Below are 26,764 nucleotides of genomic sequence, written 5' to 3'. Positions count from 1 at the left end.
CAGTAGCGCGAATCCAATCATATAACATCACGTGTCTGTATTTTTGCAAGAGTACCCTAAAATATTCGTTTTAAAAACTTGTAGGATTGTTGGATAATTGAAGAAAATATTGTATTGAGTGTTTAGGGGTGAAGTATTGTTTCTTTAAACGGGTGACTACTCACACCACTCGCTATGATGATGATCACTGACTAAGATACATCTCATTTTTGAACTTGCGGCAAAGTTCTCGCGGCTAGAAACCTACAAGTACAGAAAACAAAACAAACTCATAGAAAAAGAAGAAATTAAACTAAAAAATCGTGAGAAAAACGTTTAAACCATACTTGCAGCCTCTGACAGGTACCCAGTGTACTACCACAACTGCGGTATGTTGCCGTAGGCTCGAAGCCCAAGCAGTCTTAGTTGTGTCCTGGCCGTTTAGTGGTTACTATGCAGATCCATATCCTCCCCCTGGTTTATTAAAAAATGATTTCATATGATAAGTACCGACGATAGTTTACAGTATACAAGGCTAAGTAGTATCTAGCAAAGGGCTGAACTGTCAAAGCTACCAGTAATTATCCGTCAACATTTCACGAAAACAATTTATCAGCTTAATTTCTTTTGTAGTAATTTTGAAGGATTCTAAAGGGCGCAGAAAAAATGTGCACAATGGAAAAAAAATTTCTGAAGAAAGAGAGGGAGATGGTTTATGTAGGAAGCGCTTTCACTGCGACAAACAGGTTATGACACAGATTCACGAGACACTTTCCTACACGGCATACCGAACAGTAATGTGATTCTCTCCTTGCTTTCACCGTTGACAGCAAGCACAGAGACGAATCGCTGTGTCTAAAATGTTTGTGCAGTCGATTAAATGTGGATTGTTTCGGAAATGTGGAGTACTCTTGACGCACAAGAATGGAACAGCTGATCAGCTAGCGCCCGTTGTTCTACAAAGACTTCTCTTCGATAAAACATATCATGTAAGCAGTGGGCGACTTGGTGCAGTTAAACTGACACACAATCAGAAACCAGACTGGAACAAAGCTGTCTCCGAAGCAGAAAAAATAGTTGGATACCCTACCTCATTTCTCAGTTTACGGTGGCTTTTAAGCGACGAAATTGCTAACGTTGCTCTCCACCTCAGGAAATTAGTGGGTTCAAACCACCCTCTGCTGAAAACTGCTAAGTGAGTTATCTTTAAATGTGTGTGATTGTCTATTGTAGTACGAAGATAACCAAAGTGCATTGTTTACAGGGGTTTGTTATACAATGGTCGCAATAACATGCAAGCCTGGGGACTAATTGTACTGCTAATTTCCAAAGCTGCAGGACATTTGAATGTGGAAGAAATGGAGGAAGATAAAGCAGCAGGGGTTCTCCACAGGTAGAGAGAGTCTGTATTTCCTATAGATGATTTTACCTAAATGTCACCAATGCTAAGCAAATGTCATAAAATACAAAACTGGCTCACTTGTGTTTGGCAAAGTAACTACCCATAGCTTTAGCTGTCACTGTATTTACTAACAACACTTGGATACATGTTATGCAATATATATTCCTATATGTGTATTCAGCTGCGTAGATGGGATTTGTAGAACAGCTTTATTTTACGCTGCCTGAGAATGATAAATGATACTCTTACAGTCAGCGAGCCTTAGCAGAAGTTACAGAAATGATCCGCACAAGTCACCTGGTCCATAAAGGCATGGTTAATATATATCCTGGCCTTTACCCTGAAGCTGCTGATCTGGGTGATATGACTTTTGGCAACAAGATTGCTTTGCTAAGTGGTGATTACTTGCTGGCTAATTCTTGTATGGAGCTGGCATCTCTGCGCAATCAAGATGTAAGTGTAGCATGATGTAAAAGAACCTTGCATGACTACAGTGGAGTGCTCAACAAAAGGGATAGGGAAAATAATGAATTATGTGCTTTTTACCCAAGTTTCTTCTTAATGTTTGGCTAATTCTGTCTTGTAGGAGTTTCAGTAATGAAATGTCATTTCTTATTGTTAGAGGGAGATGACTGCTTTTCTGCCAGGATGCTTGTCTGCATGAATTTGTTGAATGATTCTACTGCAGCCATAGGTGAAATTCACATCATTTTAAGACCACTGTATATTATGTTAGTCTTAAACCATGGTTTAGCAAAATACGACCAAAAAATGAAGAAAACAAGAACACAACCTAGGACTTTTCTCATTTATTGACACTCCAGTGCAGAAAACAAACACACACTCACTCACTCTCTCTCTGTCTCTCTCTCTTTCCTGGAATTTGGAGTACAGAATTTTTATTCATTACACACTTCTTATATAATCCTAGAAGTATTTCCTGTAATTCTGTGGTAAACCTCATATTTAGCTCATTATAGCACTACATGACTGGTCATAGTGAGACAATACTGTGGCTTTGTTGATGGATGCCTTTCAGTTTTTGGTTCTCACAGTGAGTCTTGTGCCCCTCCTTCTCCCCCACCCCCTCCCCACCCCAACCCCCTCATGGGTAATTCTGTAGACGCCTATGCTTAAGGATACACTAACTTTTCTTCTATCTTGGAAACCTATTTTTCTCTGCAACAACAGAACTCCAATATTAGGAATAATCAGTATTACTTCAGGCAGGGGGGGAGGGGGGGGGTTACCTTCATAGTCTCAGATATTACTAAATTTAGCATATGTTAAATTCAGTAGTAAATAAAAAACACACTTTTTTTTCCCTGCCCTGAGATACAGGCCTCCAAAGATGACACTGCAAACACCATTTTAAAGATGCGAATTTTGGAAAAAATTTTAAAATGCTGTATCTCTGTAACAGTTATAGAGATTTTGTTAGAGTTTTTTTTTTTAATTTGAAAGATAATTACTTTATGATTACAATGGTATCTTCTGTGTGGACATAACTTCAAAGTTCTTTTACTGTCGCATTTTGAATTTTTTTTATAATATACAGAAAAAATTTTTTTTTCAAAAATTCCTATCCAGAAAAGTTAGATTTTTTTATGTTGATTAGTACCATGTAGTACTATATTGTCTGTAAAGGAGAGCTTCTACTTTTTAGTTGGACAGGTTTTGTTTAAAAAAAAAAAATTTACCTTTCAGGGGTAATGTATGTCGTCACTGAAGTTGTTTCTTACTAATTTATTTGTAAAAATGTTTAGCTTTATTGCAGTTATTTTTTATCACTTTCTTTGTTGCAGTTATTTCTTTTCACTTTCATTGTTGCACATATTTTTTATACTTTGTTGTAGTTTCTTGTCAGTTTCTTTGTCGTGATTGCTCATTGCAGGTTTATGTATTGTAGTTGTTCAGTGCTAATTTGTTTACTGAAGAGGCTTCTAAGAAATCAGAGACCATCCACTGGGTTCTGTGTTTTTGTGAGGAATTTGCCAATTGACACAGTTGCAGTGTGTTTTGTGAAAAGGAATGTTTGAAACGTCTTCTGACTGGGATCACAGGAGAGTGAAGTGTGCTGACTATTTGCAAACCCATAAAAGAGTGATATATAAGACTTTGTCCAGGTTGGGAATAAGTGTTCTCATTTGAGGACTCTGTTTCAAAGTGAACATGTTTCCAGTGACGACTCTTTGTGTTCTAAATGTTTTGACAGAATATAACAACAATAATAATATCTGAACGATGCAGATTTTTCATCAATAGAGGAAGAATTAAATACCCTGAATTAGTCAACTTACAGAGGCAGGTGTTAGTGCTGTTGAGAAGCCGTGGTCAGTGAAGTCGAGTTATAAGCTCTATGCATCAAGAAAGTGCAGAGAAATTATAAAAGGTATGGATGAATACACTACAGCAAAACTGACCACACTCTTCAAAGTAGAAACTCCATCTTCAGAAGAAAATTAACCAAAGCACACTTGCACCTCTTGCCAGGAATTTTTCACAAATATGAATTCAGCTGTTGAATATTGTGTGAAAAGACATATCCAAAGAAAACAATTTTGAACCATGTTCCATCAGTATCAAAGTACGTGGTAGACAGATCAAGAAATGTGAGGTCTGTAAAAGGAGTCTTTGGAAGACCAGGTCCCTATTATGGTCATCCTGTAGAAGTAGCTCAAGTTCAAATAGTGCAGTCATTTTATCTGGAAGATAAATGGGACTGTTCTCACCAGACTGCCAACAGAAAAGACACTTATAACTGTAACAGCTGGAGGTCAAAAAGTTGTGAAAGTGAAGAGGTACATGACTCACAGTATTAAAGAAACTTTTTCAATTGATGAGAGCAACTATAAAACTTCATATATTGGAAGACCAAAATTTTAGGCACTACGACCTAAGTGGATTGTTCCACACCCACCTAGAGATGTCTGTTTATGTATGTACTGTGCGAATTTTGACCTTTGTGTGGTAACTCTGAAGAAACTACTGGAGTATGTGACATACGACACCTTGGTGAAGTCATTAGTAGTCTGTGGCGTAAAGCGAGAGGCTTGTTATTTCAAGAATGTTGTGACTACCCTGGAAAGGGAAGACCTGTCTTTACAGATGCTTGGCCTGGAAGACGTAGCAGACACCTCTCTGCAGAAATTATATATGCAACATGGGAGTGAAATAGACTAATTAAGAAAACTGTTGCCTTGACAGTTTCATTGATGAACTTGGTAAATGGTTAGTGAAAGACTTGGTAAATGGTTAGTGAAAGCAGTAACACAACAGCATCTGAATAAATTGCAACAACACATTGCAGAAGTGAAAGGGTGTGTACAGTCTGAAGAACTATGTTTAGAGCTTCACTGTGGTTTTGCTGAGAACTGATCTGTAATTATCTCACAAGAAGTACAAGGGTATCATTGGAGTATTGACCAGGTTTCAACTTTTACAGGAGTGACATATTTTCAAAACAAGACAAAAGTGTTGCAGCTGTAAGTGATGACACAGGACATGACTCAGTACACACTTTGCTAGCAACGCACAATATTCTTCAACTGCAAACGGGCAGCAAAGCTCATCATCGTTCCTAGTCACCTTAAAAATTGTTACCAGCTATCTGAACTGAGGCTTGTGCCAACTGACTGGGTATACAATGCTACTGGTCATGGGAAGGGGCCTTGTGATGGTGTAGGAGGCCAGCTGAAGGACCATGCTACAAAACATAATCTCTCCATACCAAATACAGCTACAATTCAGAATGCTGAGGATTTCAAAGTCATACATCCACAGCCCTCATTCTTTTGTCCAAAGAGGAAATCGAAGAATTCCGTGAGCAGAAAAAAGAAGAACGGTCCAAACAAACTATTCCTGGGAAAGGAATTCAGAAGACTCATTTTTGGACTCAGTGTGATGGATGCACTCATAATGCACACAATTTAAAGAGCAAGAAAGAAGAAATTTCATTCATTTGGCCAAAACCTCAGAAACGACAGGATATTATTCAGATTCACAACGTGAGAAGGAGGGTGTTTGTGGCATGTGAGTATGACTGTGACTGATGGATTATAGACACCAGTTATGAGTTCAACAAAACTGTAGTGAACGTTATGCTACCACATGGACCAGGTGTTGGATATAGGTTTCCAGCTGAAGGACAGCAACAGTGCCATCATTGCTGAATTCCTGTTCAAATGTTTTGAAGATTGTTAAGTGCTCCAGTTCCTATTGGTTCAACAGGAAGGCATCACTCTATACCAAAGGAAGATACTGAAGCAATGGAACCCATTTGTAGTTCATTGACTGCCTGATTTCAGAACAAAACAGAGGGCGCAGAAGTTGTATAAATTGAAACCTTTAAGTCTTTGGACCTTTCACATACATTTCGGAATCATTTAAAATGCTTGAATAATGAGTCTCTTACTCATCTTCCAAAACTAAAATTATGTTAAATAAGGCTAGGTTTTGATTTTTACAAGCCTGTTATGTGATAATAAAACAGGTTTATGTATGCCAAAAATTTCAATTGTTTATAAAAAATGTTCAATCAAAAAATGGAAGCTCTTCTTTTCAGGAAATGTAGAACTACATGGTACTAAACAACAGAAAAAAATCAAAATTTTATGGATTGAGATTTTTGAAAAAAAATAAATAAATAAATAAATAAAATAATCCATGAATTATAAAAAAAAAGTTCAGAACGCTATAGTAAAAGAACTTTGACATGTAAGTCCAAATAGAGGATATCTTTGTAAACATAAAGCAATTATCTTTCAAATGAAAGAAATACCCCAGCAAAATATCTAGAACTGTTCCAGAGATACAGCATTTTAAAATTTTTTCCTAAATTCGTATCTTCAAAATGGTATGCGCAGTGTCATCTTTGGAGGACTGTATCTTGGAGCAGAAAATATTTTGGAGAAAACAAAAAAATACATGTTCCTTACTTAGTTCTTCATTTTAACATATGCTAAATTCAATAACATCCTAGCCTGCGTGAATTGATAGGACTATGCTCTTAGCACTTAATTCTTGGATACCACAAATTTATATTGATCCTTTCTCTTCTGTGTGTTTACAGCTGTATGTCCTCTTAGTAATAATTTTTGCTTGAGTGATAACACATTCTTTTGTTAGTGAAATTCAACTACCTTCAGACAGCTGCAGAATGGTTATGCTTGTTTTCAACTTTAGCTACATAACAATTTTATATACCATTGCAATAAAGTACCAATTATGAAAATGATGCTGATTCGCATGTGTTGCGTGTAGTTATTATTACTACTACTACTACTACTACTACTACTACTATTTCTTTCCTGCCCCATCCTCACCTTATCCTGTCCTATTTTGTCAATGTTTTGTGTGTATATATTATTTCTGTTGCTTCTGACACGTCTAATAATATTGTACTAAATGACCTATTGACAAATAAATAAATAATAAATCTATTCAGGAAATGAGCGAAGAGCTGTTCCTGGGCTTTGTATTGCCTCTCCCATCAACGTTTGTGCCACTTCTGTAAACCTGTTATGTGGTTTCTTTTATTTACTATGAGCTGGTTGCTGCCCTGGGAGGAGGTGGTAGGGCTTATCCCAGCAGCCAATGAACTACAAGCTGATTACAATATTTTACCCTCAGCATTCTCCACATAAGGGCCTCCCCATTCCCCACATAATGGTCTCCCTCAGCATTCTCCACATAAGGGCCTCCTTACAGTGTGCAGTTAGTGTTTAACTTGGTTGCCTAATTTTGTATCTCCTATTGGTTATGAACAGTAGATTAAAACTGAAGAATTTATTTTATTTTATTTTCCACAGACCATTTAGTACAGTAGTATTGGGCATGACACATTCATTACAGAAATAATATATACACATATAAAACATTAGTAAAGTGGGATAGGATAGGGCAGGAAGACAGCCATGGCCTAATCAAAGGAACCAACCCAGCATTCACTTTAGCAACTTGGAAAAACTATAGAAAACCCAAGTCAGGATGGCGGACAGGAAGTAAATCATGGACCTTCCAAATGCGAATCCAATATTTTAAGACTGGCATAGCCACCTCGCTTGGTACATTTGGAAAAAGGTAGGAAATTAAGGAGGTGGGGCCTGGTAAACCGAAAGGAACAGAGGTTGTTCAAAGTTGCAGAGGGAGCATTAGGAAATGTTGGACTGAAATGAGCAAAAGGAATACAATAGAAGATGAATGGGTAGCTTTGAGAGATACAATGATACCGCTGTGGAGGATCGCATGGGTAAGAAGACGAGACCTAGTAGAAATACCTGGATAACATTGGAGAAATTGATCTTAAGTGACAAAAGAAAAACATATAAAAATGAAGCAGACAAGAGGGAATACACATGTCCAAAAAATGAGATTGTCACAAAGTGCAGAATAGCTAAGCGGAAATGGTTAAAAAGCAAATTCAAGGCTGTAAAAGCAGTGCAACTAGGACAAAGATAGATGCTGACTATAGGAAAATTGAGAGACCTTTGTGGAAAAAATAAGCAACTTTATGAATATCAAGAGCTCAGAAGGCATCCGAGTACTTAGCAAAAAAGGGGGATATACAGAGGATCTATATGAGGAAAATGAACTTGAGGACAATGTTATACAAAGAGAGGAGGAAGTAGGTGAAGATGAGATTGGAGATATGATACTGCGAGAGGAGTTTGACAGAGCACTGAAAGACCTATATTGTAACAAGGACCCTGGAATATATGATATTTCTTTAGAATTACAGAGACCCTTGAGAGAGCCAATCATGACAGAATTATATACCAGGAGTGCAAAATATAAGAGAAAGGTGAATTACCATCAGACTTAAGGAAGTATGTAACAATTTCAATTCCAAAGAAGGTGTTGACATGTGTGAATACTGCCACATCGTCAACATCATGGTTGCAAAATGTTGATAGAAATTATTTACAGAAGAATGGAAAATTTGGCAGAAGGCAACCTTAGGGAAGTCAGTTTGGGTTTTGGAGAAACATAGGAACAGACGAGGCAATATTGACCCTACCATTTATCCTAGAAGATAGGCTGCAGAAAGAGAAAGCTATCTTTATAGGATTTGTAGATTTAGAGAAAGCTATTGACAACACTGTCAGGAATAGAACTGAAATTCTGAAGGTAGCAGCAATAAAATGTAGGCAGTAAGTGGTTACGTTTAACTTATACTGAAACCAGACAGTGGGTAGAACATTCAAAGGACATGAAAGGAAAGCCATCAAACAGTGCAGGAAACCAAGGAGAAATTCAGAAAGAGAATCAGGCAGTAGAAATAAAAATGCTGTGGTTTGCCAATGACATTATAATTGTGTCAGAGATGGCAAAGGATTAGGAAGAAGAGTTTAACAGAATAGATAGTGTCTTGAAAAGGAATTATAAGAGGAACATCAATAAAAGAAAACAAGACCAAGGGAATTTAGTCAAATTATATTAGATGATGCTGAAGGAATTAGATTAGGAAACAAGACACTAAAAGTGGCAGAAAAGTTTTACTATTTGGGCAGTAAAATAACTGATAATGGCCGAAGTAGAGAGGGTATAAAATGCAGGCTGGCAATGGCGAGAAAAGCATTTCTGAAAAAGATAAATTTGTTGACATATAATATCAGTTTACATGTTAGGAAGTCGTAAGTTATTTATCTGGACTGTTGCCTTGTAATGAGGTAAAATGTGGACAATATGGAGTTCAGACAAGACGAAGAATAAAAGCTTTTGAAATGCACCGTTACAGACAAATTCTGAAGATAACAATTGTGTAGCTATCGAGGAGCAGAGGATAGACTAAATGAGAGAGTTGCATCGGACTTATGGCCACGACAACAAAATGAAATGTATGCACCTGACATTGATCATGGCTGCACTAAAAAATATTCTCTTATCTCTTTGTTGAAGCAAGTCATTTTATCTAGTAACTATTTAATTGCATGACATTCTTTTTTAACCTAGCATTCTTACACATTATATTCTATATAATGCACATTTATACAAGGAAACCAAATCATTAAATGTGGAAATTTAAAAGTGTTTACATGTAGTAATTCGGATGAGGTAAATATTGGTGTGGTTTTGTTTCATAAATAATGCTATTAATTCAAATTAAAAAAAGGGAAATGGATAGGTTGAAGTTAAGATATAGTGGGGAATTAGCGACGTTTGGTCACAGGAGGGCCAGATGGGCACAGGGTTATAAATACAAACTCAGAGATCTAATAATGAACAATAAAATAAGAAGCTACTATGAGTAGCATATGAATGCATTATCATGGGCCAAAATAGACACAAAATCAACACCCACCATAGTACTACAAGTTTATATGCCAACTAGATTCACAGATAATGAAGAGATCGAAAGAAAGTGTGATAAGGTAAAAGAAATTATTTCAGATAGTGAAGGCAGAGGAAAATTTAATTGTGATGGGTGACTGGAATTCAGTAGTAAGAAGAGGAAGAGAAGTAAAAATAGGATGATATGGACTGGGGGAAAGGGATGAAAGAGGAAGACACTTGATAGAATTTTGCACACATCGTCATTTAATCACCACTAAGAAGGTCGTATACATGGAAAACACCAGGAGACACTGGTAGGTTTCAGATTGATTATTAACTTTAAGACATAGATTTCGGAACCAAGTTTAAACTGTAAGTCATTTCCAGGGGCAGATGTGGACTAGGACCATCATTTATTGACTATGAACTGTTGATTAAAACTGAAAATTTTCCAAAAAGTAGAAAATGAAGCAGATGGGACCTGGATAGGTTGAAAGAACCAAGGGTTGTTGAGATTCCAAAAAGAGCTGTAGGGAACAATTGAGTGAAAAAGGGCAAAGGAATATGGCAGAAGACGAATGGGTAGCTTGGAGAGATAAAATAGTGAAAGCAGCAGCAGAGGATCAAATAGGTAAAAGGACAAGGCCAGGTAGAAATCCTCAGATATCACAAGAGAGATTGAATTTGATTGATGGAAGGAGAAAATATAGGTGAAACAGAATAAGAATGTCTAAAAACTGAGACTGACAGAAAGGACAATATGGCAATACAAGAATGGTTATTGAACAATTGTAAGTCTATGGAATTTGTATAACTAGGAGGAAGATATGAGGGTTGCCCAGAAAGTAAAGAAAATTTGTGTACAACACTTGGTGTTGATTCTGCAACACCACAATTGTAAGCATGCCAGTGACATGCATCGCCCCCTCCCCTCCCGTCCCAGTGTAAGCTGAGGTTTGTTGCTAAACGGTCATGCCTCTTTGTCATGTAACTTTTTGAAATGGTGGGACCCATCAGAAGTCCTGCCAAATGCAAAGTGTACAATGTGATTCAGTTTCTGAATGCACAAAAGGTCTGAAATTTATTGGTGAATAAAGAATGTTTATGGTGACAGTGCAACAAATGAGTATTCAGAGAGGAAATTGTGCACTATGTTTAACCAAGGAAGAACTAGTGTGCATGACAAAGATCATCAGTTATTATAGGCTTGAAGGCAAAAGTTGAAGACAAAATTCAGGAAAACTCCAATTTTCACTTTATGCACGTTACACGACTCTTTTCCTCAAATTTCATGATCAGTCCTATATGAAATAGCAATAGAGTATCTTGGCTACAAAAAATGCGCACTCAGTGGGTACCTAAGAATTTTACAGATGTCCAAAAGATGAAATGGATGGGGGCACTCCATGAATTTTTACCTGAATGCGACAGAAGAGAACAAATGGCAGTCTATGGAGTGGCATCACTCAAACTCTCCCACAAAACCCTGAAAAAAAAATAAAATAAAATCTCAACATCAGAAAAGGGATGACAGTTTTTTGGGGTTTAAAGGGTTTGATCCATGTGGAATTCATGCCAAGAGGAGAAACGATCAGTTCAGAGGCCTATTGTGAAACAAACTGATGATTTTTGCATACCATCCTAAATGAGATGCAGATTGCTGTCGGCAAATGAGTTTCTGATTTATGGCAATATGCAGCCTCATGCATCAGCACAAATAGCTCAAGAATGAAGAAATTTTTGGTCATCCCCCTTACAGCCCTGACTTTGCTCAAGTGATTTTCACTTGCTACTGAAACTAAAGAAATTTTTTGGTGGAAGACAGTTTCCAAATGATGCAGACCTCAAACAAGCAGTCACATCCTGGCTCAAATCTTTGGGTAGAGGAGTACAACACGGGAATTGAAAATTGGTCCCATGTTATAATAAGTGCCTTGATAGTTATGGTGACTTCACTGAAAAACATATTAGGTTACTGTAACTTTGTAAATAAAGTTGTGTGTTAATATCTTTCATTTTCATTTAGTTAGACCAAAATGTTTTTTACTTTCTGGGCAGCCCACATACATATCACCTATGGCAAAATTAAAGAGGCTTGTGGAGAAAAAGAGGACCAATGTATGAATATCAAGAGCTTAGATGGAAAACCAGTCTCAAGCAAAGAAGGGAAAGTTGAAAAGTGAAAGGACTATATAGAGGAACTGTACAAGGAAAATTATCTTTAAGGCAATATTACAGAAAGAGAAGAGGATGTAGATGAAGCTGAGATGGGACGAAAGATACTGCAAGAAGAATTTGACAGAGAACTGAAAGACCCAATTGTAACAAGGCCTGTGGAATAGATGATATTCTTTCAGAATTAGTGATATCCGTGGGAAAGTCAGCCATGACAGTTATTCCATCTGGTGTGCAAGATATATGAAGCAAGCAAAATACCTGCAGACATGCAGCAAGAATGTAATAATTTCAATCCCAAAGAAGACAGGGACTGAGAGATATGAGTTCTACCAAACCATCAGTTTAGCTAATCATGGTTGCAAAATATTGACACAAATTATTTATAAAAGAGTGGAAAAACTAATAGAAGCCTACCTCGGGGAAGATCTGCTTGGGTCCCAGACAAATGTTGGAACATGTGAGATGATACTGACTTTATGTCCTAACTTAGAAGATAGTTTAACAAAAGGCAAACCTACATTTATAGCTTGTGTAGACTTTGCTAAAATATTTTTATATAGTGACTTTGAAATTCTGAAGATATTGAAAGGTTGTACAGAATATCTGAGGAGGAATTGTCAATATTCATGGCTATGACACGAACGATCATTAGAAGCAAAAGTCTTGTAAACATGGGCTCTAAAATGCATATCGTATGAGCTATGAACATGTGTTCAGTAGGAGAGCTGTGTTTCTCATTAATGACAATGAACAAATGCTCATAGCTTTTAAGGTAAGCATTTTAGAGCCCATCTTTACTGCATTTTATTGTTTTGAAAGATCATTCCTGCCATATACCTGAACATCCACCATTCCTCCTGGGACACCCTGTATACAACTTATGAAGAAACCAGACAGCAGTTATGAGAGCCAAAGGGTGTAGAAGGGAAGCAGTGGTTGAGAAGGGTGAGAGACAGGGCTGCTCTCATCTGTACTTTGAGCAAACAGCAAAGGAAGCCAAAGAAGGATCTGAAGAAGGAATTAAAGTTCAGGGAGAAGAGATAAAAAAAATTGTATTTTCTGACGGCATTGTACTTCTGTCAGAGACAAAGGTCTTGAAAGTGCAGTTGAACAGAATGGATAGTGTCTTGAAAGAAGGATACAAGATGAACATTAAGAAAATCAAAACAAGGGCAGTGGAATGGAGTCGAATTAAATTAGGCAAAAATCAAACAATGGAAAATCCAAGATGGAATGTAACAATATTAGAGAAGGAAAGTTGCTACTCAGCAAAAAGCGGAGTTGCTGAGTCGCGATAGGCACAACAAAGAGATTCACACAATTATAACTTTCGGCCATTAAGTCCTTTGTAAGCAACACACACACACACACACACACACACACACACACACACACACACACGGAAACGCAACTTGCACACACATCTGCAGTCTCAGATAACTGAAACCACACTTGAGTACGATCTTACGGAACGATGTGGCATTTGGTGTCTCTCAATGTCATGGTGCAACAGTCATTCTTGATACTCTTTGGACTCTCACACAGACGGTGTGTAAGGAGATTGCTCAGGAACATATCCGGACAAGGACTCCCATACGACAGTTTGTGGGGGAGGAGTGGGGGGCAAGACTTGAGGGCATGGAATATTTTTAATATTTTGGAAGATGAATGGTGACTTGTAAGCAGCCATTAAAAAGATTCATTTCGGACCTTGCTAAATACCTGCGTAATACTGACTTTTCAGTCATTTTCTTGATAGAACAACACCTGACTACACTATATTTTTTTCCTTGCCCTTAGAGCTGGCATGGAGGAGACTGGGGGGGGTGGGGGGGGGGGGCGCAGGAGAGGTCCTCGCTTGCTCTTTGTATGTTCGCCCTTCCTCTAATCCACATCTTCTTAGATTTGTTTACAGTAAAGCTGTTTCGAACAACACACTGCTTTACTAACCATGGTCCTACTGTAGATGGTCTGCTCATGTTTTCCTCCAGCCTTTGAGCTGATTCACTCAGCTGATTATAGGAGCAACTGTAGTTTAACTGGAATTCCCAAACAGTGGTGCTAAATCGAAGAGAGCATTGATATGTTTCTGAACAACCCCTTTTGTACAGTCAGTATGAGAGTTCACAGTATCAGCAGTGCAAGGTGTTCTCACACAGCTCTGAATTACATTGAGCTAGATATCGTATACAGTTATGTAATGCTAAACATATGTGGACTGCCATGTACCTAATTTGTGAAATAAAGGTCATCTCTGTCACATGTAGTATTTTTAGCTTTGCATTTTTCATAAGTGTTAATCTACAGACTGTTTGTGTCATGTAACTGACTTACCAGAAAGTACTCCCCCTCCTGTTAGGCAAACATTTGTGTTCTGCAATCTTATTTAACTGTAGAACACTAAAGTGGTGAAAACATTACATTGCTATTGTTGTTGTGGTCTTCAGTCCTGAGACTGGTTTGATGCAGCTCTCCATGCTACTCTATCCTGTGCAAGCTTCTTCATCTCCCAGTACCTACTGCAACCTACATCCTTCTGAATCTGCTTAGTGTATTGATCTCTTGGTCTCCCTCTACGATTTTTACCCTCCACGCTGCCCTCCAATGCTAAATTTGTGATCCCTTGATGCCTCAAATCATGTCCTACCAACCGATCCCTTCTTCTAATCAAGTTGTGCCACAAACTTTTCTTCTCCCCAATCCTATTCAATACCTCCTCATTAGTTACGTGATCTACCCACCTTATCTTCAGCATTCTTCTGTAGCACCACATTTCGAAAGCTTCTATTCTCTTCTTGTCCAAACTGGTTATCGTCCATGTTTCACTTCCATACATGGCTACACTCCATACAAATACTTTCAGAAACAACTTCCTGACACTTAAATCTATACTCGATGTTAACAAATTTCTCTTCTTCAGAAACGATTTCCTTGCCATTGCCAGTCTACATTTTATATCCTCTCTACTTCGACCATCATCCGTTATTTTGCTCCCTAAATAGCAAAACTCCTTTAGTACTTTAAGTGTCTCATTTCCTAATCTAATCCCCTCAGCATCACCCGATTTAATTTGACTACATTCCATTATCCTCGTTTTGCTTTTGTTGATGTTCATCTTATATCCTCCTTTCAAAACACTGTCCATTCCGTTCAACTGCTCTTCCCAGTCCTTTGCTGTCTCTGACAGAATTACAATGTCATCGGTGAACCTCAAAGTTTTTACTTCTTCTCCATGAATTTTAATACCTACTCCGAATTTTTCTTTTGTTTCCTTTACTGCTTGCTCAATATACAGATTGAATAACATCGGGGAGAGGCTACAACCCTGTCTCACTCCTTTCCCAACCACTGCTTCCCTTTCATGCCCCTCGACTCTTATAACTGCCATCTGGTTTCTGTACAAATTGTAAATAGCCTTTCGCTCCCTGTATTTTACCCCTGCCACCTTCAGAATTTGAAAGAGAGTATTCCAGTTAACGTTGTCAAAAGCTTTTTCTAAGTGTACAAATGCTAGAAACGTAGGTTTGCCTTTTCTTCATCTTTCTTCTAAGATAAGTCGTAAGGTTAGTATTGCCTCACGTGTTCCAACATTTCTACGGAATCCAAACTGATCTTCCCCGAGGTCCGCTTCTACCAGTTTTTCCATTCGTCTGTAAAGAATTCGCGTTAGTATTTTGCAGCTGTGACTTATTAAACTGATAGTTCGGTAATTTTCACATCTGTCAACACCTGCTTTCTTTGGGATTGGAATTATTATATTCTTCTTGAAGTCTGTGGGTATTTCACCTGTCTCATACATCTTGCTCACCAGATGGTAGAGTTTTGTCATGACTGGCTCTCCCAAGGCCATCAGTAGTTCTAATGGAATGTTGTCTACTCCCGGGGCCTTGTTTCGACTCAGGTCTTTCAGTGCTCTGTCAAACTCTTCATGCAGTATCTTATCTCCCATTTCATCTTCATCTACATCCTCTTCCATTTCCATAATACTGTCCTCAAGTACATCGACCTTGTATAGACCCTCTATATACTCCTTCCACCTTTCTGCCTTCCCTTCTTTGCTTAGAACTGGGTTGCCATCTGAGCTCTTGATATTCATACAAGTGGTTCTCTCCTCTCCAAAGGTCTCTTTAATTTTCCTGTAGGCAGTATCTATCTTACCCCTAGTGAGACAAGCCTCTACATCCTTACATTTGTCCTCTAGCCATCCCTGCTTAGCCATTTTGCACTTTCTGTCGATCTCATTTTTGAGACGTTTGTATTCCCTTTTGCCTGCTTCATTTACTGCATTTTTATATTTTCTCCTTTCATCAATTAAATTCAATATTTCTTCTGTTACCCAAGGATTTCTATTAGCCCTCGTCTTTTTACCTACTTTATCCTCTGCTACCTTCACTACTTCATCCCTCAGAGCTACCCATTCTTCTTCCACTGTATTTCTTTCCGCCATTCCTGTCAATTGTTCCCTTATGCTCTCCCTGAAACTCTCTACAACCTCTGGTTCTTTCAGTTTATCCAGGTCCCATCTCCTTAAATTCCCACCTTTTTGCAGTTTGTTCAGTTTCAATCTGCAGTTCATAACCAATAGATTGTGGTCAGAATCCACATCTGCCCCTGGAAATGTCTTACAATTTAAAACCTGGTTCCTAAATCTCTGTCTTACCATTATATAATCTATCTGATACCTATTAGTATCTCCAGGATTCTTCCAGGTATACAACCTTCTTTTATGATTCTTGAACCAAGTGTTGGCTATGATTAAGTTATGCTCTGTGCAAAATTCTACAAGGCGGCTTCCTCTTTCATTTCTTCCCCCCAAGCCATATTCACCTACTATGTTTCCTTCTCTCCCTTTTCCTACTGACAAATTCCAGTCACCCATGACTATTAAATTTTCGTCTCCCTTCACTACCTGAATAATTTCTTTTATCTCGTCATACATTTCATCTATTTCTTCATCATCTGCAGAGCTAGTTGGCATATAAACTTGTACTACTGTAGTAGGCATGGGTTTTGTGTCTATCTTGGCCACAATAATGCGTTCACTATGCTGTTTGTAGTAGCTCACCCGTACTCCTATTTTTTTATTCATTATTAAACCTACTCCTGCATTACCCCTATTTGATTTTGTATTTATAACCCTGTAATCACCTGACCAAAAGTCTTGTTCCTCCTGCCACCGAACTTCACTAATTCCCACTATATCTAACTTTAACCTATCCATTTCCCTTTTTAAATTTTCTAACCTACCTGCCCGATTAAGGGATCTGACATTCCACGCTCCGATCCGTAGAATGCCAGTTTTCTTTCTCCTGATAACGACGTCCTCTTGAGTAGTCCCCGCCCGGAGATCCGAATGGGGGACTATTTTACGTCCGGAGTATTTTACCCAAGAGGACGCCATCATCATTTAATCATACAGTAAAGCTGCATGTCCTCGGGAAAAATTACGGCTGTAGTTTCCCCTTGCTTTCAGCCGTTCGCAGTACTAGCACAGCAAGGCCGTTTTGGTTAATGTTACAAGGCCAGATCAGTCAATCATCCAGACTGTTGCCCTTGCAACTACTGAAAAGGCTGCTGCCCCTCTTCAGGAACCACATGTTTGTCTGGCCTCTCAACAGATACCCCTTCCGTTGTGGTTGCACCTACGGTACGGCCATCTGTATCGCTGAGGCACGCAAGCCTCCCCACCAACGGCAAGGTCCATGGTTCATGGGGGAAGACATTGCTATTGAAGTATCATAAATTCTACCACTTCAGATGTATTCAAAGGAAGTCATAATTTATAGGTTATGCATTAGTTAATTACAATCATTGGATCTCCAGTGTTATGTTACATACCGAATTATGCATGAAATATTCTGTTTTATACCCTACTGCAATCATAAATTTTATGTGGGTTCAGTAATCTAGGGCTAAGCAACACAACAGCAGTTTTACAATTTACACCAGTAAAATTTTCCCATTTTAATTAGTTTGCAACAGTTTTTCTACTTTTTTTTCATGTGTTCAATTACAGAATTAATAAGCTATGCAGTGATAAATCAGCCTTGCTGAATACAAACTCTTGGGTTGTTTTTGTAGTTGTTCAGTCATATCACTGAAGTGACTTTGCTAATAGCCCTTTAATCATCATTTGTCTAAGCTGGAAAGCAACTCTAGTTTAAGCTGTCACTTTACTGGAATCACACATAATAGTCTGCTATGCTGCATTATTAAAAGTACTGGATTCTTGATGCACATATTACAGCACAGTAATACAAATGATTCCTTTTATTCTGACAGCTGGTTGAGTTGATGAGCAGTGCTGTGAGAGATTTAGCTGAAGCTGAATTTGTGGGAAGGCGAGACAAACAGAACAATCCATTACCTTGGCCTCCAGGTACTCCAGGTTATCGTGATGCTGAAGAAGACTGGACAATACGTAATGTGCTTTCTGCTGGTAGCTTGCTTGGCAAATCATGTCAAGGAACACTCAAACTTGCGGGACATGGACCGCAACTGCAGCAACAAGGGTACCTCTTTGGCAAACACCTTGCGCTTGCTTGGCAGGTATGTTATAGAGAAAACTACACAGATATCTGAAGGAGGTTATTTAAAACTTGTTAGATAATAGTTTGAAATGTGTGTGATATAAGGATTTTCTGCAGATCCCTTGCCAAATGGGTCACATTTCCTGTACTCCCATCCAGTACATCATCTTCCAGTTTCATCACAGGCATAGCGTACCTTATGGGCATTTGAAGAGCAAAGCTGATCACCCAGTGAATACAAAATGCTCCAGTGCAATGGCTGCTTCATAAGCTGGGCCATCTGGAACCCCCCACTGAAGACTAGCTTCACTGACTTACAGAATAGGTAATTGTCCTTACAACACATCCTTCAATCTTCCTGGCCTCAATTTACATAAGGCTTTCCACCTCCACCCAGTGCCTCCCATTTCACTCCACCAATCTACGCTCATGCATTTCTGTCTATTGTCAAACTCTTCATTCATATTCACTCTCTATCCTTCCCCATGAATTTTTACCTTGAAAGTAAGACATTGTTGAAAAGCTTAATGATGATTTCAAGCTCCTCTCTATTCCTGTCAACTGCCTTAATGCCACATCTGCAGTGTGGGCAGAAAGCAAGTGCCTACTGGATGTAACTAATATTTCCCAAAATAACTGCTCTACTTTATTGAAAAAAGATTTATTAAGATCAGCAGAATATTGCAGATTGTTTTTATAATGTGAATTCTACATAGGCACCAGTTTTTTCTACCAGTGTCTCCAAGTGTTTACAAATGTTCTTAACCAAGTTCAATAGGAACACTTGCAGTGCATGAGAGAGAAAATGCTAGGTGTTTAGACTAATTGCAAAATGTAGCAGAACACCATCTTGAATAAATAAGAGATTCTTGATTTTGTCATTTGTGGACAAAATGGCCAAACGTGAATTTTCAGCATGGTCAGAGTTCATTGTGTTGCAAAGAAGGAATGGCTAACTAGTTGTTTCGATATTATACAGCATGACATCATTATCTTGGTGTGATGTTGCATTTCTGCATCAGTTACATGTGGAGAATCTCTTATACAGTAATGGAAAGTGTGGCAGTTTACAAATCATCCCATAAGAAACACAGCTTAATCATTCCAGCTTACATTTAAAAACAAGTCGGGGAAGTGTATGAACCAGCATACTACGATTTCTCTTTGCTCCGTCTGATGATCACAGATTCTGCACACAGTTCCTGGCAGTAATGTGGCTTCCACGAATTTATATTGTGTAGTGCATTAGGCCATTTTCATGGGCTGCCTGATGTGTTTAGTGTTCTGAGCTTTGGGTGAACATTTCTCGCAATAGCCACATATTTTCCTCTGGTATGGGGTGACCACTTCTTCCTGTACAGTAACAGGGGTCTACCACGGAGATCACTCCTGTAATTTCCAAGCCTTTAGGGATGAGTGCTTGGAGGGGTTGAATCACAACAAATATACAGCTGCACTTTACAACATCAAGGTGAGAGTATGTGTCTGGTGGAGCTCCCTTTTGTTTGCTAATGAGGGCCAATAGCATAGTCAGTCTTCCCTAATCTGTGTGAAGTGGCTAGTAGGTAAGATTCACAGTGCATCCTGAATGTCCCAGTCACAATCTGCTAGACTTGCTTTTCAGCTAAAAAGGTTTCCAGTCCAGTCAGTTATTTTATTGAATTGCTAGCTAAATTGCAAGACACATGTTTACAGAAATACTGATTATTCCAAAAATCTACACTATTTTACTCAGTGTCGTAGTGAGCAACATGTTATTAAGGAGAGAGAATCCCCTAAAAGAGTGAAGAGCTTTGGGTCTGTCCTCACTCATTTCTTATTGTCAGTTGACACAACACTTGACAAAGTTTACGAGGAAGGCCACACAAAAATAAAGAGAAGCTTGGAACCTCTCTGGCAAATGGCAGTGGCTCTCTTTTCTAGGCATTGAGTCTAACTGAGGGTGAATGACAGATATGTCATTCCGCTCTGCTCAAACTTTATGCTAAAGTAATTTACAGCAATAGACAAGTTTTTTTATACATATAACATAACCATTACATTAGCAAATAAAACTGTTTGACCATGTCAGTTGTTACCTTACAATTCCATGTTGCAGTCAAAAAATTCTTTTAATTTATAGAAGGGGTTGGCAAGAAGCCACTTACTTAACGTTTTCCTAAATTCACACTCTGGAAGGTCTTTGTGGTAGCTTATTAAATAGTTTGTGGCCCACTAGCTCATAGCTATTGATTGACTTTGATAATCTATGGTATGAGGTATGTACGGACTTATTAGTTCTTGTGTTGTGACCATGAATATTATTTTTACATTTTACTTCATATAGATGCTTTTTTTTACAGGTTAGCACTTGGTATATATACAGATCTGTAACAGTCGCTATTTTACATTCAGAGAATACGACTAACAATATGCTCTATGCTGAGAACATGTAATGACTCTTGATTGCTTTCTTCTGCAGAAGTAATATGTTTTGAACATGGCTTGAGTTTCCCCAGAGAATAAGTCTATACGACAAAGTACTTTGAAAAAGTGCAAAATAATATGTTTTAACATTTCATAAGACATCTTAATAAGTAAATTACTCTGAATAATTTAACACTAATGTATTTTATGTGTTGCTCCCAGGACAATTTGTCATCTAGGTGTACCCCCAAGAATTTTATATAACAGGGATCACTAAAAGGACTTTTGTCCTTCAGAGTAAATACCATTTCTTGTGTTTTGTTCTCATTCAGGATAAACCCATTTGACATGAACCAGTATGACACTTGGGCGAGTGTATTGTCAGCAGAATCTTTTAACTTATTTAGATCATGGTTGTAATTTTGGAAGGTAGTGTCATGTGCAAATAGCACTATTTCGGAACTTATAAAGCAGGGTAGGTCTTTGATCAACACCAAAAACAAAAATGGTCCCAATACAGATATTTGCGGAACTCCCACCTTAGTTTGTTTCTCGGTAGACGTTTCTGTGCCAGTACAACAACTTGCCCACAGTTTTGGAAATGAGACTTTAGTGTTTTTAGGCTGTTCTCCCTGATGCCATAAAACTGGAGCTTCTGTGTGTCACATCCTACACAGTCAAATGCTTTACTCAGGTCAGAGAATGTGGCATGAACAAATCCCTTCTCCTCAAACACTTCAAGAACATATTTAATTACAGAGTCTATTGCATCTATTGTTTATTTTTTTCTAATTCCAAGTTTTTCAAAATGAGCAGGCAGCTGATGGTAAATGATGTATTCTACTATTTTGGTCACAACTGGAACTATTGATATTGGTCTGAAATTCGCATGGTTGTCTTTGTCACCCTTTTCATACACAGGATCCACACTAGATAATTTCAGCTTCTCTGGTAAGTATCCTTCTGGTAAACATTTATTTATGCAACGAGTCAATGGATAAACAATGGAATCAATGACTTTTTTCAGCATATTGCGAGATATCTCATAAATATCAACACTATATGATGACTTAGTGTTCCTTACTATTCTTAATACAGTACAAGACGTTACCTCAGAGAAAGTGAGAATATTACTGTAGGGCATCCCATAATGATTTTTTTTCTAAGAGTTCTGATGGACTTGCATCAGGCTTACTGATGCCACTGCTAACTTCCTCGATAGATTTAACGAAATAATCATTAAACTCTTGTGGAGAGATATTGATTTTGACCTTATGTGATTCTTTGGCAACACTATTTATGAGATTCCAATTAGCTCTGCGTTTATTGTTAGAAGTCACAATTTACTAGGCATTGTACCACTTTTTAGCTATTGTGTCCACCTCTCTACACTGCTGCCACAATGACTGCTATGCTGAGCATCTGTGGTGCTCTAAACATCATCACACTGTCCATGTGGAGACCTGTATTTCTACAAATAAGCCCATTTTATGATCCAATGCACATGACACGGATGTATGTATGATCCTGCGTGGCCAAGCAAAAGTGTGTCTGTCCTTCCTGAAGCCGTTGATTCCATATTCTCATGAATCATGGGATCCTGATTAAAGCAAGCAGCAATATCACAGAATGATAAACTGCAGCCTCAATGGGCTATGCACATGAGGAATAACACATTCTCTGACAGACAACTAAATTTCAGCAGTGATTTCTGAATGAGAAACTAGCTGTATAATCTTCTTTTATATACAGAAAGTAGATGGCATTATCCCTATGTAATTTTTGCAGTTAACACTAAAATGCTAATCATCTGAATATCCAAGCATACTTGCACTTCAAGCCAATTTGATGTTTGCTGCATGCCGCTTTCATGACTTGCTATTTTAATAGCCAGCAATGTAGGTGAGATGATGTGTGATCAACAGAAATAAGATTGAAAACAATATTGCCCTTATTGGCAATATCCTCGTACCTGTTAGCTTCAAAGGACATTGTCAAAAGATCAGCAACATTTTCAACCTGCTTTATACACCTGTTGAATGATCAATACCTCAGCTGTGTGGTGAATGGTTAACTCTAACCCTTGCACTATTTGAGGACCATTTTAACAAAGCTCAACAAATACCATTTACAGAACATTACTGGATAGGTATTTTTTAGTTGTACTCAATATCGTTGATTCAAAAAATTTCAAAAGTATAATTCTGGCCATCCATGTAGCTGTGAATTGATGAAGGAATAACTGAAGTTCATCACTGAGCTCCTTTATTGAGAAAAAAAAAAATCTTAGAAATTACACATTTTTACAAAACTCAATATATCCACAATTTCATCTATGTTTCTCCTTCAGTGCTATGAATTCTTTCATATTTTTATTTGCATATTTCCAAAGGAGTGAGTGAATTTTAAAATGTACAAGCTCTTTTTACACAAAAATTTATAGTCTATAATTTTTTGTTTGACACTTTTCATTTGGAGTAGCCATTTCTGAGTTATAGGCATTGCAACTTGTGCATAATTCACTCTCCTGCCAAATAGGTAAAAATTACTGGTCTTTAAAGATCGATTGCTTTGTTGCCCAACAAGTGCTTAGCAAAGAATTGGTGTATCTTGTAGCATATTGTGTGATTGCCTGACAGTAAGCATGAGTTTAAAGGTTATTAAATTTACCTTTTAAATTTCAGTTTGAACCATGCAGTACAAAAGAAGGATTAGTTGAGTTTTGTGGAATCATAAAAAATGGACATGTCGAGTTTTGTGGTAACTTGCTATAATCAGGTTCCCTTTACAGTTGCAGATATTCAGTTTTGTCATATTTTCTTTTACCCATTAAGTGATGCTCTTATTAAAGAACCAGAATCCGTCAAACGCATTCTGGAAAAAAGCAAGACGATGCTCTTATTAAAGAACCAGAATCCGTCAAACGCATTCTGGAAAAAAAAAAAAAATGTGTTTGTTGAGTTTTTTTAGAACGTTCCTCATTTGTATTCTACCCAGGAATTTCCAGTCTCATATTGATACAAAATGATATTTAAATTTACATCACCTCATGAAATAATGTCTGCTTGGAATCTGGTGCAACATTAATGTATTTAGCAGAATGTCACTAAAAGTTTCTTCTACTTGTGTGTAGTACATTGCAAACCAATACTGCAGAAGCAATTTGATGTAATTTATTCATATTCTTTTGTTTTATGCAGGCATGCCTTGATCTTGAACCTTTTGCATCACATTATACACCAGATTCGCCCTTTAACTTGACATCAGCACCTATATTGTTTCATTTAGAACATGATGCGAAACTTTACAAGGAAATAGAGAAAGGACATGAATCGGTGCTGAATGTTGATTACACGAAGGTAAGTCTGGAGAAAGAGAGAAAATTATTAGAGTATGACTGAATTACAAATGTACAGCCAAACATTCAACACATTAGAAGTACATATACTGGAAATGAGTGATGGTCAATGATGTGACATACCATTCACCTTTGCTTCAATTTCTTGAGATTATGCTCTGTAAATTCATGATTTGAACTTAAGTTTTGTGCTTACTGTAAAGATGACATGTTATGTTGCAGATAGGCACAACTAAAAGACACTTGAACATTAGCTTTTGACCACAGCCTTCATCAGAAACAGAAAACATACATTCATTCACACAAGCAAGTGCATCTCATGCATACATGACCATCATCTCTCAGCCTCAGCCTACTGTAACATACAGTTACCACACCCTCTGTCCTATCACCTCCTCCCCATTCTCATCTCCCACCCTGTTTGTATGCCATCCTCTGTCAGTGGGCCCATCAATCTTTCTTGCTCCTTTACTTTCTCATTTCCTGCTCCCCCCTCCCCTCCACTCCACCTCCCTGCCCCACAGCCTCCCAAAGCTGTACCTGTTGGCAATCCAGTCCCTGACCAGTTTTCTCTCCATTCACCTGTACATTCCCCTTCCCTGCCTCTGCCTCTTCCAGATTGCTGCTTCCATTCTATGTGACAGTTGCATTCTCGTCCCAGCTGCTGAAGATGGCAGTCATGGGTGTATGAAATATGCTTGCTTGTGTGAATGAACATCTGGTTTCTTTTTCTGAAGAAGGCTGTGGTCGAAAGATAATGTGTAAGTGTCTTTTAGTGGTGCCTGTCTGCAACAGAACATATCTTCATGGTAAGTAGCAATCTATCTTTTCCTTAGGTTGTTGATATTCTAACCTATAATTTCCATTGTTTGAACTTAAGTTTTGTGTTGTTAAAATAACCTGATCCCAGCTGGGTATGGCTAATAGATATCTAGCTGCCTTTTGTAAACTTATATTTGCAGTTGAGGGAAACAAGGTTTCCCAACAACCTGATACAGAGATGGAGTATTATATTTGAAAAAAGGTAATGTCATTACCCTCTAAAATGTTTTTTCCTCATTGCAATTAATTTTATCATAAATGAAAAATTAACATTCATATTTTTCATTGAAAAAGTTATGGAATCACAACTTGCACATTCTGAGAAGAGCTATTACAAAAGGGAAAGATAATTTAAAAAAGTTTTGTATAATGAACCATATTGATACTAGATGATTACGGAGTAACCAGATACATTAAAATATGCAGAGGACCTCAGACTTTCCCAAATACTGTTAGAAATTCTGCAGTCAGGAAAATAATCCAGGTGTCAATATTGAAACCCAGGTTCAAGTCCCGGTTCAGCACAAGTTTCATTGTGTTTCTAGTAAATGGTACACCTGTTGTATAATTGTATTTGCAAATTTTATGTTTTTAATATGACTGCAAATAGGCAGCAGTATCTTATCCTTCAAACATATCTGAAGGACATTTGAATCAAACTACACAGGCACAAAGAAGTACAGACACTGCAATAACTGTATTTGATGCCAAAGCAAACGGAAACTGATGAGCAAAACATTGTTTCTCCCTATGCGGGAATCATATAATATACAAGGAGTATGGAACGAGACAACAGGACATAAGGGAGTCTGGATCAGTCCTGGCGGCATGCTCAGATATGCTGAATTGGTTATGGCAACTGCTCGCGATAAATAGGAAATCCAGGTTTCAGTCCCGAATTGGCACAAATTTTCATGTGTTTCTAGTAAAAAGGTACAGCTGATGTATACTCATATTCACAAATTGCAAATACATTTCATGCATCACTCAATTAAGTTCCTTATATTCCTGAATCAGATATTGATAGCCATCATTAAACCAAGCTTCACCTCTCTCCCTGTCATCCATCAGCTGAACATACTGCACTCTCCAAAACAACAGTTTATTATAAAGGCTCCACAAGTATTAATTCTTGGTCTTCCAAAGCTTTTTTATTTAAATTTGTGTGTTTATTTTATCTTGCAGGTACACAGCATTGTCCAAAAAGGCCCTGGAATCAAACGTACAAAACAACTTCAAAAAAAGCACTCCCAGAAAGCAATGGAAGTTCTAAAAGTGTTTGATGAAAGTGATGCTCGTACTGCACTGTCAAACATTATAGTTGCTATGGGTGAACTGTAAGTGTATGTACTGTGGAAAAAAAAGTAAATCAGTGGAAAAATCAAGATGGAGACTCATTAATGTTAAGAGGAAAAATTGGGTCTGTTCTTGTGTTATTCCTAGAGGAGTACTTCTTCATGGAGCCTTGCAGTTTGTGATTTTTTAGGCACCCCTACATGTGTATTATCTATTCTCATGCAAATAAGGCAAAAAAAAAACTGATATATGAAATATGTAAGACACAAATAATAATAGAGCAGATTTTAACATCTATTATTTCAATTTAAAGTGAAGAGGTAACTGAAAACTGACAGTGTAAATTATGAAAATAATTCCTGTAATGTGAAGTATGTCAGTCAGTTGTTGGTGGCTCACCTCCATTGTGAAAACTTGAAGATGAAAGTACTTAAATTCTGCAATACTAAGAGACTTACACATACAATGCTCAATTAAGTGAGTCAGTATGAGGAACCTGTTTTACAGCAATAAAAAAAA

General features: G+C 37.8%; 1 protein-coding gene across 1 annotated transcript; it reads left to right on the top strand.

The window, feature by feature from the left end:
• The first annotated feature begins 50 nt into the window (after positions 1–50).
• LOC126202916 (all trans-polyprenyl-diphosphate synthase PDSS2) lies at positions 51–26,764 on the top strand. The gene is made up of 6 exons (XM_049936999.1): positions 51–1,174; positions 1,244–1,372; positions 1,633–1,834; positions 18,116–18,382; positions 23,970–24,128; positions 26,135–26,764. The coding sequence occupies exons 1-6, from the start codon at positions 840–842 to the stop codon at positions 26,288–26,290; spliced, it is 1,248 nt and encodes a 415-aa protein (XP_049792956.1). The 5' UTR covers positions 51–839; the 3' UTR covers positions 26,291–26,764.

The sequence above is a fragment of the Schistocerca nitens genome, chromosome 9, assembly GCF_023898315.1.
Source record: "Schistocerca nitens isolate TAMUIC-IGC-003100 chromosome 9, iqSchNite1.1, whole genome shotgun sequence".
NCBI lineage: Eukaryota > Metazoa > Arthropoda > Insecta > Orthoptera > Acrididae > Schistocerca > Schistocerca nitens.
Note: the sequence above shows the minus strand (reverse complement) of the source record. Positions and strands in the feature narration are given on the sequence as shown.

What these genes read in the sequence shown, in the direction of transcription:
- LOC126202916 (XM_049936999.1), top strand. Translation starts at nt 840, where the DNA reads ATGTTTGTGCAGTCGATTAAATGTGGATTGTTTCGGAAATGTGGAGTA. An exon ending in CCTCTGCTGAAAACTGCTAA is followed by an intron (nt 1,175 to 1,243) that starts GTGAGTTATCTT and finishes CATTGTTTACAG; the next exon opens with GGGTTTGTTATACAATGGTC. An exon ending in TGAATGTTGATTACACGAAG is followed by an intron (nt 24,129 to 26,134) that starts GTAAGTCTGGAG and finishes TTTATCTTGCAG; the next exon opens with GTACACAGCATTGTCCAAAA.